The 16,549-nt window shown below is 44.6% G+C and overlaps 1 protein-coding gene across 19 annotated transcripts in view; it reads right to left on the bottom strand.

Moving 5' to 3' along the window:
* SMYD3 (SET and MYND domain containing 3) overlaps positions 1-16,549 on the bottom strand; it is an 839,170-nt gene that overhangs the window by 92,467 nt on the left and 730,154 nt on the right. For all 19 annotated transcript variants that reach the window (XR_008477979.2, XM_054248251.2, XM_078357184.1 and 16 more), the window contains one exon: positions 12,714-12,822. Coding sequence is in view for 18 of the 19 variants with exons in the window: in XM_054248251.2 (XP_054104226.1) it covers positions 12,714-12,822 (109 nt within the window). In the remaining variant the exon portion in view is untranslated. The remainder of the gene's footprint in view (positions 1-12,713; positions 12,823-16,549) is intronic.

Genomic DNA, 16,549 nt, shown 5'->3' with positions numbered 1-16,549 from the left:
AAGCTGAAGCTCCAGAAACAAAGCGTTTCAGGTGGACGGCGCTTCATCCTCTGCTTCTGGCTCTTTCTCCACCTCTTTAATGCTCCCTTCAGGCTGGAAGGAAAACAGGCAGACAGGAGGGGCCGAGAGAGAGAGAGAGAGAGAGAGAGAGAGAGAGAGAGAGAGAGAGAGAGAGAGAGAGATGGGGATCCACGGCTTCCTATTAACGCGAGCAGGTCTGCTCTGTGGGTGCACAGCATCCGTCGGCAAACCCCCAGACCGGGAGCTGTCTGGGAGTGCAGGGGAGGACTTGGGAACAGCCCAGCTCTATGAGATTCCTCTGGGCAGAAGATTAAAAACAAATGTCTGATGTCATTCGGGGAGCACATGCCTCATGTTTTATTCTCTTTTCTCCACACGGCCCTGGGTTCTCCCCTGCTACGGACATCTTAAGGTCTGAGGCAGAGACCTGTATGGCAGCACGACTGCAGAGAGAGCAGCTTTCTCAGATCAGAGCGCCTTCCTGGGAAATTCTCTTATTGAAAGCATTCTTAGATGTTCTCTTCCCTTCTACTCAACAGAGTCAGATGTGCTTGATCCGGCAGAGGAAGATAAAGCAGAATGACTGCCTGGAAAGATCTTTGAAGAGAGGGGCATAACCCTCCATCCTGAAGAAGGCCAGGTCTAACCCCTCGCCTCACCTCCCTCCCTGCCCTCACAGAGGCCCTAGGCTTGGCGAGGGCCTGGTGTGCTCAGAACTTCCAGACCCACCTCTCTTTTGCCCTCCTGGTAACATTCTCCAGGCTCCCCATCTGAAGAAGGATCTGTGCGTCTTTCCGACCTGACTCAGAGGCTAAGTAACAAAGCCATCTTATCATCACTCCGACGGACGTTTCTGAACATACGACAGACTCCAACCTTCCTTCCTGGCTCATTCCTTCCAGCTCCACTGGTATCTCCTGCTTCATCCTCTTTTATAGCTTTAAGAATAACACCAGCTCCTCAAGGGCCACAGTGAATTGCCACTGATTCAGTGTACCCCTGTTCTTGGGAGGGGCAGACCTGCCCACCATACAGTAGGGTAACCACTTCCAGTTCTTCAGCCACTCTGGAAGCAGAGCCACAGCCAGGAAGAGGGAGCTGCCTGGCCTTCCCCCAGCTTCACATCCACATCTCCCAGCCTGCTTCATTCCAGAAGGATCATCCAGTCACGATAACACTCATGTTATGTAAGGAAGTGCTTCCTAAGGTTGCCTGGCCTGAGAGTTAAACTGAGGATGACCCCCAGCTCTCAGGACCCAGCCCAGGGTGCCCATTCCATGACTGTATCGTGCAGCCTCCAATGTGGACAGACCGCAGTGACCAGGGAGAGGAAGCAGAGGGTCTCTGGGACATGGCTGTTGAGACACCCAGAGGTGACACAGGCGCCTTCCTAGTCAAGATGCTGCTGGCCATGTTCTGCATTCTCTCACTTGATGGCTAATGCATCACTGGTAGCAAATTGGGTAGAAGGCAACCCTCAGGAATGTGTGTGTAGAGGCTGAGATACTCAGTTTAGAGGGTCTTATCCATAGGGTGGCTAGAAACAGAGAAGAAATGGGTACAAGGAGGGGCAGAGAACTAATCTGAAGCGACTGCAAAAAAACCATTTTTCTAGAAAGTAAAATTAAATATAGGTTTGATTAACAAACATTATACTTATCTATGAGTGATGGGCAGATGTGGATGAGAAAGGGAGAGAAAGAAGAAGAAGAAAGGAGGAGGATTCAGTAACGTGCAAAATACGCTGGTGACTGTGTGTGGGTGTGTGTGTGGATGAATGGCATGACCCGGTTCAGCAGGAGCTGCGATTCAGACCTGGTGATGGAGGACATATGGTCCTTGTCTTGAACGTCACCTGGGCCTACAGGTGAGTTGGGACAAACAGTCCTCCATGATGTAAGAAGAGGCTCTGTGCAGCCTGGGGCACAGCCCTGCAGCACAGCGGGAAGATGAGGAGGGTTTCTCTCACATTCCCACCTCCCAAAAAGTTACAATAACATTTCTGACAAACCAGAGCAATTGTTTCAAGCAGCTCTGTGTGTCTCCTACCCCTCCCATCTGTCACACATGTGCATGTCAGAGAGGACAATTTTGGTTTAATTCCCGGCAGCAGCAGATAAAAGATTAAGGAAATATAAAATCGGAGCAGGCTTGTGTTGGGAAAAGCTTATCTCTTTCCATTAAATTTTATTTTTTTAAAGGCAGCATTTAAAAAGAGCCTGCACATAATCTTTCACAGAGCATGCATTTGAAGCCTCCAAGGAGGGTACCTGCTGCGCCTGCGTTCTGACTCCAAATGTCACACGAGAAATAGTAGCATAGATTGTCTGCCACGTGCCAGGCATATTGTTAACTCAGAAATAAAGGAAGGGTCCCCAGAATTGATTTCAATCTCATCACATCTGTTTTAAGTGAGTTTAGAATTGTGGTCATATAATAAAATGAAAGCATAATTCAAAGCTGGAAACAATATACCTTTCCTATCAACTTTTAATAGGAATACATTAAGCTTATCAAGGATCGCAAACAGTTTCTCTGAGCCTAAGGAATCCAGTTAAGTAACCTCCCAAGTATGATTAAAGTGTGGATATGAAATCAGAGGGAAAAGAAACGTATGCACGGTAAGAACCTCTGGATTTAAACCACAGCAGGAAAAAATAAAGCACATTTCCTTATTCTGCCCATCTCAGAATGAAAGAAAAGCAGAGGGTGGGGCATGAGGAGGAGGAAGGCGGTCTGGGGCGTTCAAAGAGGAAATGCAAGCAGCAAGAGGTACAAGACCTCGGCAGCTCAGCTGCGGAGGCACGAAAAGCCCTTTGCGAGGGCAGCGGAAAATCCCAAAGGCTTTGAAGACCCACTTCAGCTCAGCAGCGCCCCTGGGGACCACACTCTCCTCTACACCTTGGATAACCCTCCAAGTGTCCATTCCACTGGAGGAATCTGTCCTCTTGGGAGGCAGAATTTCCTTAGAGATAGCATCTACCCATTCATTCACTCAGGAATGTCTGAGAAGCTGTAATGCATAAAACTTGGCCCTTGCCCTGGGAGAAGCTCTGGCATAGGGGCACAGAATGTAAATACCAGATCATCACAGTGGAACAGTGTGTGTTAAACAGAGAGGAAAAGTGCTGGGGTGCCCAGAGGAGGGAGGAACCAGGCGGCCCACAGGAACCTCAGGAGGGTTTCAGATGCGATGAGCTCAGGTCTGTGCTTTCTAGTGCTGGTAACCATTCCAGAAAAAGCATTGCTGTTGTGTCACTGTTTAATGAATTAATCAATATTTACAGAGCCCTGAGAGACCCTGAGGACCTGAAGAAGTTATGTTTCCTCAGCTGAATAATGAGACTGAACAAGATAAATTCTGTTTTTTGTTTGTTTTTTTTTTTTTTGAGATGGAGTCTCACTCTGTCATCCAGGCTGGAGTGCAGTCGCACAATCTCAGCTCACTGCAACCTCCACCTCCTGGGTTCAAGTGATTCTCCCACCTCAGCCTCCTGAGGAGTAGCTGGAACTACAGGCATGCTCCACCATGCCCAGCTAATTTTTGTATTTTTAGTAGAGATGGGGTTTCATTCACCATACTGGCCAGCCTGGTCTCGAACTCCTGACCTTGTGATCTGCCCACCTTGGCCTCCCAAAGTGCTGGGACTATAGGCGTGAGCCACCACGCCTGGCCTTGGACAAGATAAATTCCAAAGGCAACCCAAGTCCCAATGTGTTGTACAATGTGCCATGCCAGACACAGAGCTAGAAGGTGTGGATTTGATTTTGTTTACAAATATTGTTACTGATTTTTAAATTAATTCTACCTCGGTCAGATAATTTACTTGAATCTTTTTACATTTACTGAGATCTGTTTTGAGGCATAAAAACAGTCTCTTTTGGTGTTATAGTTACTTAAAAAGTATGCGTTCTGTTTTATTGGATAAAGTGTTTTCTAAATGTCAGATTGGGTTGATGGTATCCTTGCTGAGTGTCTGTCTAGTTGTCCTATCAACTGTTGACAGAAGAGTTCTGATGTCCCAGCTGTGCTGGCTGATTTGCCCATTTCTTGCAGTTCTATCAGTTTTTGTTTCCCCTGTTTTGCAACTATGTTGTTTGCTGCATACATACTTTTAGAACTGCTATATCTTTTTGGTAGACTGACCTTTTTTCATTACACAATGTCCCTCTGTGTCTCTCATAAAATTTTTTTTGCTCTGAAGTCTACTTAATGTTCATATGGCTATTCCAGCTTTGACTGTATTTTTATAATATATCTTTATCCATGCTTTTGTTTTCAACCTATTTGTATCATTCAATTTAAGGAGAATTCTTACAGACAACATATGCTTGGGTCATTTGCTAAAAATCTGTTCTACTAATTACTTTTAATTGGTGTATTTAGGCAATTTAAATCTTTTACATAGACTACATACATAATTTACAATGTTATTATTAATATATTAGGGCTTAAATCTGCTATTTTTTTTGTTTGTTCTCTTTTTGTATCTTTTTCCTGCATTCCTGTGGGTTACATAAACTATTTTTAGATTTTCATTCTTAGTGCTTTTGAGTGTATTATTTTATATGGTGTTTTAAGCGGTTGCTCCAGGTCTTATTATTTATGTTACACATACATACACACACAGAGAGGTATATATAACTTGTATCTAATATACATATATAATATATGCATATATACGCATACATGTATGACTATATATCTATATAACTTTTCACACTTTACTAGTCTCATCATTTTACCAGTTCAACTCAAGTGCAGAAACCTTATTTCCCTTTACATTTTACCCTCTCCTACTCCCCCCATTTCGAATGCAATTGCACTAAATATTTCCACTGCATACATTTAGAATCATATCAGATACTCTTATGATTTTTGCTTCAACTATCACACAGTCTAGAAAGCTCAAGGGGAGAAGGAAAGATCGTTTTACTTACCCATATTTTTGCTGACCATATTCTTTTTTCTTTCCTGATGTTCTAAGATCCTTCTTTTATCATTTTCTTTCTGTTTAGAGAACTTCTTTAGCCATTCTTTCACAGTAAGTTTGCTAGTGGTAAGTTCTTTTAGTTTTCCTTCATCTGAAAATGTCTTCATTTCTTCTTCATTCCTGAAGGATATTTTTGCTGGACAAGATAAATTCTAAGGACAACCCAAGTTTTGGGGTTAAGAGTTCTTTTCTTTTAGTACTTGAGTAAATATGCTACTTTCACCTGGTTTCTGTGGTTTCTGGTGAGAAAATCACTGTCATTCAAACTGTCTTCCCTACAGGTAAGGTGCCATTTTTCCCTTGCTGCTTTTAGGGCTATTTTTTTTTTTTTTTTTTTTTTGGTCTTTAAGTTTTTAGAAGTTTGAGTATGATCCGCAGTCTTGGTGTGAACTGTTTTAGGTTTATACTGTTTGGGGTTTGCTTAGCTTCTTGAATCTACAAGTTTATGGCTTCTGCCAAATTTGGAAGTTTTCCACTATTAATTCTTTTTTAAACAATAACTATATTGTGGTAAAGTACACAAAACACTATAAAGTTCATTTTAACTATTTTTAACTGTTCCGTATCATTACGTACCTTCAGACTGTTGTGCAACCATTACCACTATGCATACAGCCATAACGTTTCCATCATCCGGAACTGAAAGCTGTGCACCTATTCAACAGTAACTTCCCATCCCCTCCCTCCCTTCAAGCCCTAGTAACCACTGTTATACTTTCCGTCTCTAAGTATTTGACTATTCTAGGTACCTCAGATAAGTGGAATAATATGATATTTGTTCTTCTCTATCAGGCTTATTTCACTTTGCATAATACCTTCAAGATTCATTTATGTGTGGCATGTGTCATAACTGTATTCCTGTTTAAGGCTGAATAACATTACATTGTATGCGCACATCCCACTCTACAGGCTGCCTTTTTATTCTGTTGATGGTGTCCTTTGATGCACAGAAGTATTTAATTTTGGTGAAGTCCGAGTTGTTAATATTCTCTTTTGCTGCCTGCATCTTTGGTATCATATCCCAGAAATCATCACCATATTCAGTGTCATGAGGATTTTTCCTTAATGTGTTTTTCTAAGAGTCTAGTAGAAGCTTTTGCTCTTACGGTTAGGTCTTCGATCCATTTTGAGTTATTTTATATGGCCTTAGGTAAGGGTCCAACTTTATTCTTTTGGAAGTGGAAATGCAGTTTTCCCAACATTATTTGTTGAAGTCACTGTCCTTTTTCCGGTGAGCGATCTTAGCATCCATGTTGAAAATCATTTGACCACATATGCGAGAGTTTATTTCTGGGATCTTTATTCTATTCCATTGGTCTATATGTCCATCTATGCCAGTATCACTCTGTTTTGACTACTATAGCTTTCTCATACATTTTAAAATCAAGAACTGTGAGTTCTTCAAATTTGTTCTTCTTTTCCAAGACTGTTTTTGGCTATTGAGGATTCCTTGAGGGTCCATATACATTTCAAGATTTCTTGATTTCTTCTTCATTCCTGAAGGAGAATTTTTCTATTTCTTCCCCAAAAAAGTAATTGGGATTTTCATAGAGATTGTGTTGAATGTAAAGATCATTTTGGGTAATACGGACATCTTAATAATTCTAAGTCTTCTAACCCATGAACATGAGACGTCATTCTCCTAATTTATCCCTTCTTCAGGGAGAATAACTGAGTATGTTATTTGGTTTTATGTTGTTGCAAATGGCATTATTCTCTTAATTTTGTTTCTGAATCATTCATTTTTATGTTTAGAAATACAACTGATTTTTATGTATTGATTTGTATCTTGCTACCTTGCTTAATTCACTTATGAGTTCTAACATTTTTTGGTGTGTGTGTAATCTGTAGCATTTCGTCATATGAGATCATGTCCTATGTACATACAGATGATTCTACTTCTTCCTTCCCAGCTTGGATGCCTCCACCATTATTTCTTCAGGGACTTTTTCCACCTCATACTCTTTTTCTTCTCTTTCTGGGACTCCAACATCAGATCTTTTGTTATGGATCCATAGGTCCCCTGAGGCACTGTTCAATTTTGCTTTTTCTTCAGTATTTCTTCCTCTTTTTCAGGTTGGGTAGTTTCAATTGTCTTATCTTCACATTCACCAATTAATTCCTCTGTTTTCTCCATTCTGTTATGGGGGTCCCTTCTGTTTATTTTATATTTATCAGTTCTTAAATTTCTATTTGTGTCTTCTTCATGGCTTCTACTTCTTTAGTGAGATTTTCTATTTTTTCCATTTATTTTGAGGGTGTTTGTAATTCCTTGATGAAGCATTTTTGTAGTGGCTGCTTTAAAATCTGTCAGACAATTCTAACATCTCTGTTGTCTTGGAATTGGCATCTGTTGATTGCCTTTATTTTCATTAAGATTGAGATATTCCTGGTTCTTGGCATAATGAGTGATTTTTTTAACTGAAGCACAGACATTGAGTGCTCTGCTATGAGAGCCTCAATTTTCCCTCCACCTGCTTCAGCTGGCTTTCTCTGACATCACTCCAACAAGAGAAGGAGGTGATGAGACTTACTGCACGGTGGAGGTACCAATTCAGGTCCCCTATTTGGCTTGTTGTTCCTGCTGAACTTACACTTCCTGGTAGGTAATTTCTGCGTATTTCCCATAATATGGCTTAATCACTATGTTTGCATTTTATGCATTGTTTTCTTTCTTATCTTTTCTATTTTTTTGGTTCAAAAACATACCCTGGGAACGGTTATTCTCTATTTGGAGGTCAGCAGGAACCATTGGTAAGTATTAGAGCCAGGGGCTTCCAAACAACTCTGTGAAGGTATTAGCAGCAATGAGTGAACATCATCTCCGCAGGCCACCGCCTTCTCCCTTTTTCCCTCCCACCTCCCCAGATGTAAAGTAGGATATTAACTGTTTAGAGGAGGGCTTTTTAACCTAGACATCATGGAGATTTAGTCCATGGAAAGGCTTCATGGAGTCTCCATATATGTGTATGTAGCATTTCTCTAGTTAGTCAGTAGCCCTTATCAGATTCCTAAATAAGGACACCATGAAAGAGGTTAAGAATCACTGGAGCAGACTAAGAAATGGGAACAACAGAACTGCATGCTGTAAATCGGCCATTGCTGGGGGCTGGAAATCCGGAGAGCTGAGGCAGCAGCAAAAGGAGCAACATCTAGGACTTGCGGCCTCGCACTCCGTTTAGACGCAGAAAAACTAAAAAGATGCTCAAGATATAGAATACTTCAATGAAATTAAACAAGGGAAAAATGATAACACAAAAATTTTACATACAGATTCTTAAAAAAATGGATACCAAGGGGAAAGAAGTCTAAGGTTTACAAGCAGACTTTTGCTAACGAAGCAGCTAGAGCAGGGCCAGGGTGAGGGAGCAGGCAGCATGCAGAGCTCACAGGAAAAACCAGCTCTCACTCATAAGACAGCCCAGATGGGTTGTCACTGAGGTCCAAGAAGTCAAATTGTAGCAAACAAAGTCCTTCTAAGAAATAAATGGAAAGAAATAAAAGCAGATTAGAGACAGGAGAAAGCAGGAGGAGGCACTGTGAATGGACCCAGGACTGTCCTGTGGCAGCAATCACAAGAATTTCCACTGAGCCCTGTAGAAATGGGAGGCTAAACCAAATCAGAGCTGGGCTAAGTGGATTCCTCTCCCGGAGGCGGCTGGAGCCTAACTGAATCTTAACAAATTTATGTTTCTGAAGCTCCTCTGATTTCTATTCAAACTCAGTCTTCAAAAACCTTATTCAAGCGATTTCATTCCATTATTTTCAGGATTTCTAAGACGAAACAGTGTCCTGGGGTGCCCGTCTGAAGAGAGCATCAGTCTCACACGGCAAAGAGAACAGCCTCCCTCTTCCCTCTCCAGTTTACCTGAGTCCTGAGAAAGCTTGGGAAAGAAAGACTCTGCAGGAAGAAACTGACCTGCTTATAGACTCACAGGTCATGTGAGTTTTCCTGGGGATGGATACATTCTGGCCATCCCTCTGCTAGCAAATACTCAGCAAAGGTCATGAGAAGATCTGGTCCTTTAACCATAAACTGCTAAACAACAGGGCCAGGGTGAGGCTTTCAGAGTATCCAGTAAAACAAACCCACCCAGTCAAGATGTGTGGGAGGCACGGGTGCCTATGTTATGGCACCAGAAAATATAAAAGGAATGTCAGGTCCCTCGAGGAATTCCCACTCACCTTGGGGAAGCAAAGCACTGCTGGGAGTACTCATGTAACATAATTGTTCAACAGAGGAACCACCGTGTGACCCCAAACTACAAACACAAGTACTCAAGAGACCAGCTAGAGGGAGGGTGCTCAGAACGAGAGTTCCTATAACAACAATCTTTCATAGCTTCAAAATGCCTGTTATCAGCCAGCACACTCACACATTGCCTCATTTTCTCCTCAAAACAACTCTGTGGGATAGATATCAGCCTCCTTTTACAAATAAAATTATATACAGAGTGAGGTCAGGAGAATAAGACCACCGTGGCCAACATGGCGAAACACCATCTCTATTAAAAATACAAAAATTAGCTGGGTGTGGTGGTGCACACCTGTAGTCCCAGATACTCAGGAGGCTTAGGGAGGAGAATCGCTTGAACCCAGGAAGCAGAGGTTGCAGTGAGCTGAGATTGTGCCACTGTACTCTAGCCTGGTGACAGAGCAAGACCCCCTCTCAAAACACACACACACACACACACACACACACCCACACACACACACCCCTAGTAAACGGTGGGACTGGAACCTGAACCTACTGAATCTGAATCCCAGTACTCTTTCTGTGCCTCTGCCCGGAGTACATGTTTGCTCCTTGGTTGATAATCAGACATTGGCAAGAGACTCAATGACTTATGTAGAGATAAACAGGAAGTTTGGGTAAGACCACGATTTAACCCTGGGCCTCTTGACAGATAATCTGACGCAGTTCCCAGAATACCTTTCATTTGACATTTATCAAGGTCCACGCTTGAGCTTCACCTTGGTACCAAGAACAGGAAATGCTAACACGATTACCCAGAGAGGCTTCTGAAACAGATGATGCAACTGCGTAAGAAGGGCATGAGGGCACCAGGACAGAACTGGGCACGAGGGATGTAAAAGGGCAATAACAGGGTCATCGGAAGGGCTGGTGATGGTCAGTACCATCAGCCCAGGACACCTTATCCTGAAAACCCAGAGAGAGGTGGTGTCTGTCTGGGTTTGTTCGGGCTTGTTCTTATAGCTGAGCCTATTAGATGTCTCCTTCAGGAGTTCTGTAGGCAACGGCAATGACTAACGCTTCACATAAAGAAAAGCAGCAATCTAAATCTCTCTCCCATATTTTCCCCCTAGTTGGCATCAGGGGTCTGGCTAGGTCTTAAGGGATTTCTACTCACTGATCTACAGAGAGCCTCACCTACTGAACTGGACCAGGCTAGAGGAAAAACAGAGCCTTGGGTTCTGGCCTGGATTTAATGACTTATTCACATGTCTCTCTCCTCCATTAAATTGTATGGACCATACTGAATCTTTTTTTTTTCCCTCTGGAGTGCAATGGCGCAATCTTGGCTCACTGTAACCTCTGCCTCCTGGGTTCAAGCCATTCTCCTGCCTTAGCCTCCTGAGTAGCTGGGATTTCAGGCACCTGTTACCATGCTTGGCTAATTTTTATTTTTGTAGAGATGGGGTTTCACATGTTGGTCAGACCAGTCTTGAACTCCTGACCTCAGGTGATCCACCTGCCTTGGCCTCCCAAAGTGCTGGGATTATAGGCATGAGCCACTGTACCCAGCCTGAGTCTTATTCAAAATAACAGAAGCATTTAATCACGTGTTGAATTAAATTGAACAAACACACCTGGCTCTGCCTCCGTGTGACTTTAGGTGAGCTCTTGCATGTCTCCAAACCTGAGCGCCTTCATTTCTCAAATAGTAATGAAAATGCCGACCCCACTGACCTCATACAGCCGTCACCTGTCACGAGGACTAAACACAATCGCGTACACATGAGCAATATTCAGTTTCTAGTCCCACGTAGACACAAAGGTCGGGTTTGATCACTGATGGACATCTCCTTGCAGGTAACCCCGTGTTGGGTGTATCGTACATTAGGAAACTTCCTCTACATCACTTGTCTGTCAAGACTTTCACACACAGATCCTTAATAAGTATTTTCTGTACCTAGCTGATTTGACTGGCTGACAAGTACCAGCAAGATCAGAAAAGGAATGTTCTTCCTGAGACTGCAAGAGACTGAGGTGTTCTTCCAGAAGGCTGGGTAAACATGTCAGACACGGTAAAAAGAAGAGGAATAGCTGAGTGCCTTCGGGAACTCCTAGTGTTACTATTATTGGCCATATGCTGGCTTTATTTAGAGATCAAGTAAAGGCAGTATGGCTAGCATGCAGCGAAAATGAGCTCTAGGGACTCTTATTTTTAAGAATCCCTTAGGCATTTGCCATTTCTCTTAGGTTCACGTGAGTGGCTGTCAAAGTCATGGGATCAGTGGGCCCCTGGACATGCCCTGAGCAACCCTGAAGTGGGCCCATCCTTCCACTGTGACCTTCCAGCACACAGGGCATGGTGGCCCAGAGGAGACTGTCAAAGTGTCAAGTGCTTCCTACGAAACCTCACACGCCAGGTCTCCATATGTCCCACCAGGGCCTGGGCCAGGTGAGCATGTGAGCTCTCCTTTGGAAGGGCCACGGACTAGATGAGGGGAAGCTCTGCTGAGGCAGGAAGGCCAGACAGCCCCGGGTTCCTCTGGGCAGAGACTCCCTAAAAGCGTGGAACTAAGCGTCATGTTCAACGAGGCGTTCCATCCCTAAACCATTCTCCTGTTTAGTTTCTTGACACTTATTGCCAGAACCATATTAACTGATCTCCTTCCCTCCCTCCCTCTGCCTTCCCACAACATGAATACTTCCTAAGTTCCAGGTCCCTTGCACGGCACTGAGCTGGTTACAAAGAGAACCAGGAAGACACGCCCTCTGCTGAGGCAGGGGTGGGGGTGGTCATCAGGTATGCCTACTGCAGTGTGAAATGTGCTCTGCTGGCAGGGTGGGCAATGATCTGTAGGGGTAGGAGGAGAAAACAACACTGGAGTTGGGCCTTAAAGGATCAGCACTGTTCTGCCAAGCCCAGGGGCTTGTGGTGGGGTGAGCACGGAAAGCAGAGTAAAGAGCTCTGTGAAGACTGAGGGAGGGGAAGTTCAGGGTCACAGTGCCTACTGGCGAGCAGCAGTGATCCCCGGGTGGTGGGGAGGGAGAGAGGAAGGGAGGCAAGAAGAGGCTGCAAAGGCGAACTGCCACGCAGATGGTCAAGTGCTTGCCATGCAGGGAATATGGGCTGTGTTTCATGGGCAATGGGACGGAGGCACAAACAAGGCCAACTTGCTCGATGTGGAGCGGCACAGGGGCAGTGGTGCTCTGAGGCTGCTTTTGCACCAGGTTGCAAGAGTGATTGTTACTATTAGTTTTACAAGAAGGTTGATTTCACATTGAAAATCAGCCATGGTGGGCATGTTTGCATCACAGAAATAGGCAAATGTCACAAAGCAGGTCTTTTCCAGAGTGGTTGTTAAACATTTACCAGCACACATTGGGCATACGTGTGTATGCGTGCACACATATGTAGAGTTGCTAAAAAAATCACAAAGGGGCCCAGCAACCGCCAGGAAAAAAAGGATACCAGGCAGAACTACACGTGATCTTGGCACACTCACCAGTCTCAGATTCTTCATCGCCTGGGGAAACATGCCTTGATGTAGCTGCAGTTTGCCAACTTTCATTACCTGAACACCTCTGACGGGATGGCTGCCTGGGAAGAAAATCCTGGAAGAAACCAAAGGGCAAACAGGGTCAGCAGCTCTCACCTTTGCAGTCAGCGCTTCATTAGGACACTATGGGAGTGGGAGCAAACCCCGGCTGGGAACACTAATGAGCTACTGAAAGGAAATTAGCTTCACATCCAGGAGAAGGCAGTACTGAGGGAACAGTGGTCCTCAGCTCCTCGGAATGCTTTTCGTGTTAGGGGAAAAAGTGATAGGAATAGAAGGTCTCTCTCATAAACACTGGAGAAGAGAAACAAAAGTGTTGATACTTGGGAGGGGAGCGGCCGGGAGAACAGTGCTAACTTCATCCTCCAGGCCCTTCCATGAAGCGTTAGCACTAGCACGGCCTGGAGCACAAGACTGCCTCTCTATATGTAACCGCTGAATAAATAAAGTTTTCATGATCCCCAGCTAAAGACTACCACATCCCCCTTTCTTTTTTTTTTAGACGGAGTTTCGCTCTTGTTACCCAGGCTGGAGTGCAATGGCGCGATCTCGGCTCACCGCAACCTCCGCCTCCTGGGTTCAGGCAATTCTCCCGCCTCAGCCTCCCGAGTAGCTGGGACTACAGGCACGCGCCACCATGCCCAGCTAATTTTTGTATTTTTAGTAGAGACCGGGTTTCACCATGTTGACCAGGATGGTCTCGATCTCTTGACCTTGTGATCCACCCGCCTCGGCCTCCCAAAGTGCTGGGATTACAGGCGTGAGCCACCGCGCCCTGCCCACATCCCCCTTTCAACTGCAAAGCCCTTTGATTGAATCTCAGCTGTAGGGTTCATCACGGTACACCTTTCTCATAAGCACTTGTGTGTTTATTTATCATCTACTGGATTACAATGCTTTTTATTCAGACGCCCATCTGTGTTCTCCATGACGTCTGACAGGTAGGAGGAACTCAGTCCACACTGGACTCCCTTCATATACAACAGAATAGAATACTGTGTTATGGGGGACCGAAGAAAGAGGACGTGCACACCCCTGGCTACGGGCTCTTTCAGCCTCTGGAAGACCTTTACTACGTCCATGCAGCAAGAATTTACCATATTGGATTTGACCAAGCATGTGCAGTCTGGCCTCTTCTGGCCTCAATACTTTCCACTCTTTACTCTTAGAGAATACTGAGCTCCTGCTGCATATGCAGAATTGTCTCTGGGGGAAATGCCTATACACACATACACACACATGTACATATATACTCCCCCCCCAACATACATGTATATCCTCCCATACACACACACAATATACCCACACACTCAACACACACATACACACACATGTACATATATACTCCCCCAACATACATGTATATCCTCCCATACACACACACACATACCCACACTCAACACACACATACACACGCATGTACATATATACTCCCCAACATACATGTATATCATCCCATATATATATACACACACACATATACCCACACACACATGTACATATATACCCCCCAACATACATGTATATCCTCCCATACACACACACACCCCCACACTCAACACACACATACACATGCATGTACATATATACTCCCCCAAAATACATGTATATCCTCCCATATATACACACACACACATATACCCACACACACGTACATATATACTCCCCCCCAACATACATATATATCCTCCCATACACACACACACACTCAACACATACATACACATACATATACATATATACCCCCCACATATACATACATGCCCCCCACATACATATATATCTGCACGCACACACACACACCCCACACACACATGCAACACACACAAAACCACAGTTTAAATGAGCTCTTCAGGCCAGGTATAATGGCTTACACCTGTAATCCCAGAACTTTGGAGGATGAGGCAGGTGGACTGCTTGAGCTCAGGAGTTTGAGACCAGGCTGGGAAACATGGCAAAACCCTGTCTCTACAAAAAATTCAAAAATTAGCCAGGCATAGTGACGCATGCCTGTAGCCCCAGCTATCTAGGGCGCTGAGGTGGGAGGACCGCTTGAGCCCAGGAGGTTGAGGCTGCAGATTCATACCACTGCGCGTCACCTGAATGACAGAGTAAGACCCTGTCTCAAAGAAAAAGAAAAAGAAGAGAACTTTTTCCTTAAGTCTGGATCATCCCATTAGACACAAACAAACATTCCTATAGGAGTTAAAACTGTATTATACAACGGAGCATGATTTAGTGCCCAAGTCAGACTTATACTACGTTATTAGTATAAGCTAGAAGTTCAGTTCACGTTTGCTGAACTGAACTGCGAAAATGATACAGGTATCGTAGGTGACTGACAGTTGGGCTGGGGCAGGCTTCCTGGAGCAGGGAAACTGGACTTACACCAGCTGCCAAGGACCTGGAAAGGCTTGCTGGATAGAGGGGAGCTGTATCCAAACTGTCAGAGAGCATGAGCAACGGCCCGCTCTAAATGCTGCTTCTCCAGGGACGGAGGGGCCTGCCCACAGATACCAGTAAGACAATCCTGGCATCCATCACTCACACAGGGCTTGCCATGTGCCAGGCACTGTTCCAACTGCTTCTCATCCTTGAGCCCGCACAACCCACATCTAAGCTCTTTTATGTAATAGTGCTGAGGCAGGTTTATCAGGGCAGACAGGTATGTCCTCAGACAAGTGTGCACGTATCTGCAAACCATCCCCTTCCCTGAATCTTAACTCTTCCCCACACCGAAATGTGATATAGAAACATTTTGTATTCATTTATGCTCTTAAAAAAGTGAGACCAATACCTGGAAGGGAAGTATTTAAACCAGCAGAAGTTTGGCCATGCCTCTTTGAAAAAGCTGAAAAGGCAGCCGGAGGGGGAAGAACAAAGGAGACACCTGGGTCCTGGACTTGTCGTCACCTCAAGTATGCCAAGGGGTCAATCACTTCACCTCTCACCCCTTGCAAAACGAACCCCATTATCTACTTGTGTAGAAATGACTTTAACACCCCCAGACAAAAGACTTAAGTGCAGGGCACCATCATCAGAGGGTAATTGCCCTGGACACTTTCCTTGAAAAGCATACCTGGATTTGAGATGTTATATTATTGCTACGAATGTGGCATAATTAAATTTAAAGGCCAGAAAGGAATTTTACACTGATAATCACTCCACTAAGTGGATGTCTGTCATGCCAGCGGCAGAAGGGAAAAAAATCCTCAGTTCTACGACAGCAGAGAAAGTGGCGCGTCATCACGCCATGACAGGTGCCCGCCCTGGTCACTCAGATGTTTCAACATGAAGTGAAGCTTATTAAGGAAAGCATGAGGAAGCATCTGTAAGTGGGAGACTTCCAAATAAATGTTTGCAGGGCAGTCTCACAGCCCTGTTGGTTGCTGACTGTGGGCCTGGTTTGTTTCTGGAGGTCTCCCAGCTGACACACAGAATAAAAATCATGATCACTTGCTGGAGGATAACTGCAAGGAAAACTGGTCAAGCTCGCTTCTGCTGGGAGATGTTCTCCACCAACGGTGTGGCCTTCCATCTACTTTATCGTGTAGAGCGTGATGAGCAGAGAAAAGGGCCTGGAGGTAGTAGTCTTCTTGACAGGACAGAAAGACAGTCAACTTTTTGACAGGACTATCAAAAATAAAGACCAGGAACAGAGTCCAAAGTGAAGAAGAACCAGGTGTGTCCGAGGACCGTGAGGATGAACACGGGAGTCCAAGTGAGAAGGTGAGGAAGGTGCACCAACAATATGCCAGGTTCTGGGCCCAGCACTGGACGGA

The sequence above is a fragment of the Callithrix jacchus genome, chromosome 19 (genome assembly GCF_049354715.1).
Source record: "Callithrix jacchus isolate 240 chromosome 19, calJac240_pri, whole genome shotgun sequence".
NCBI classification, from domain to species: domain Eukaryota; kingdom Metazoa; phylum Chordata; class Mammalia; order Primates; family Cebidae; genus Callithrix; species Callithrix jacchus.
Note: the sequence above shows the minus strand (reverse complement) of the source record. Positions and strands in the feature narration are given on the sequence as shown.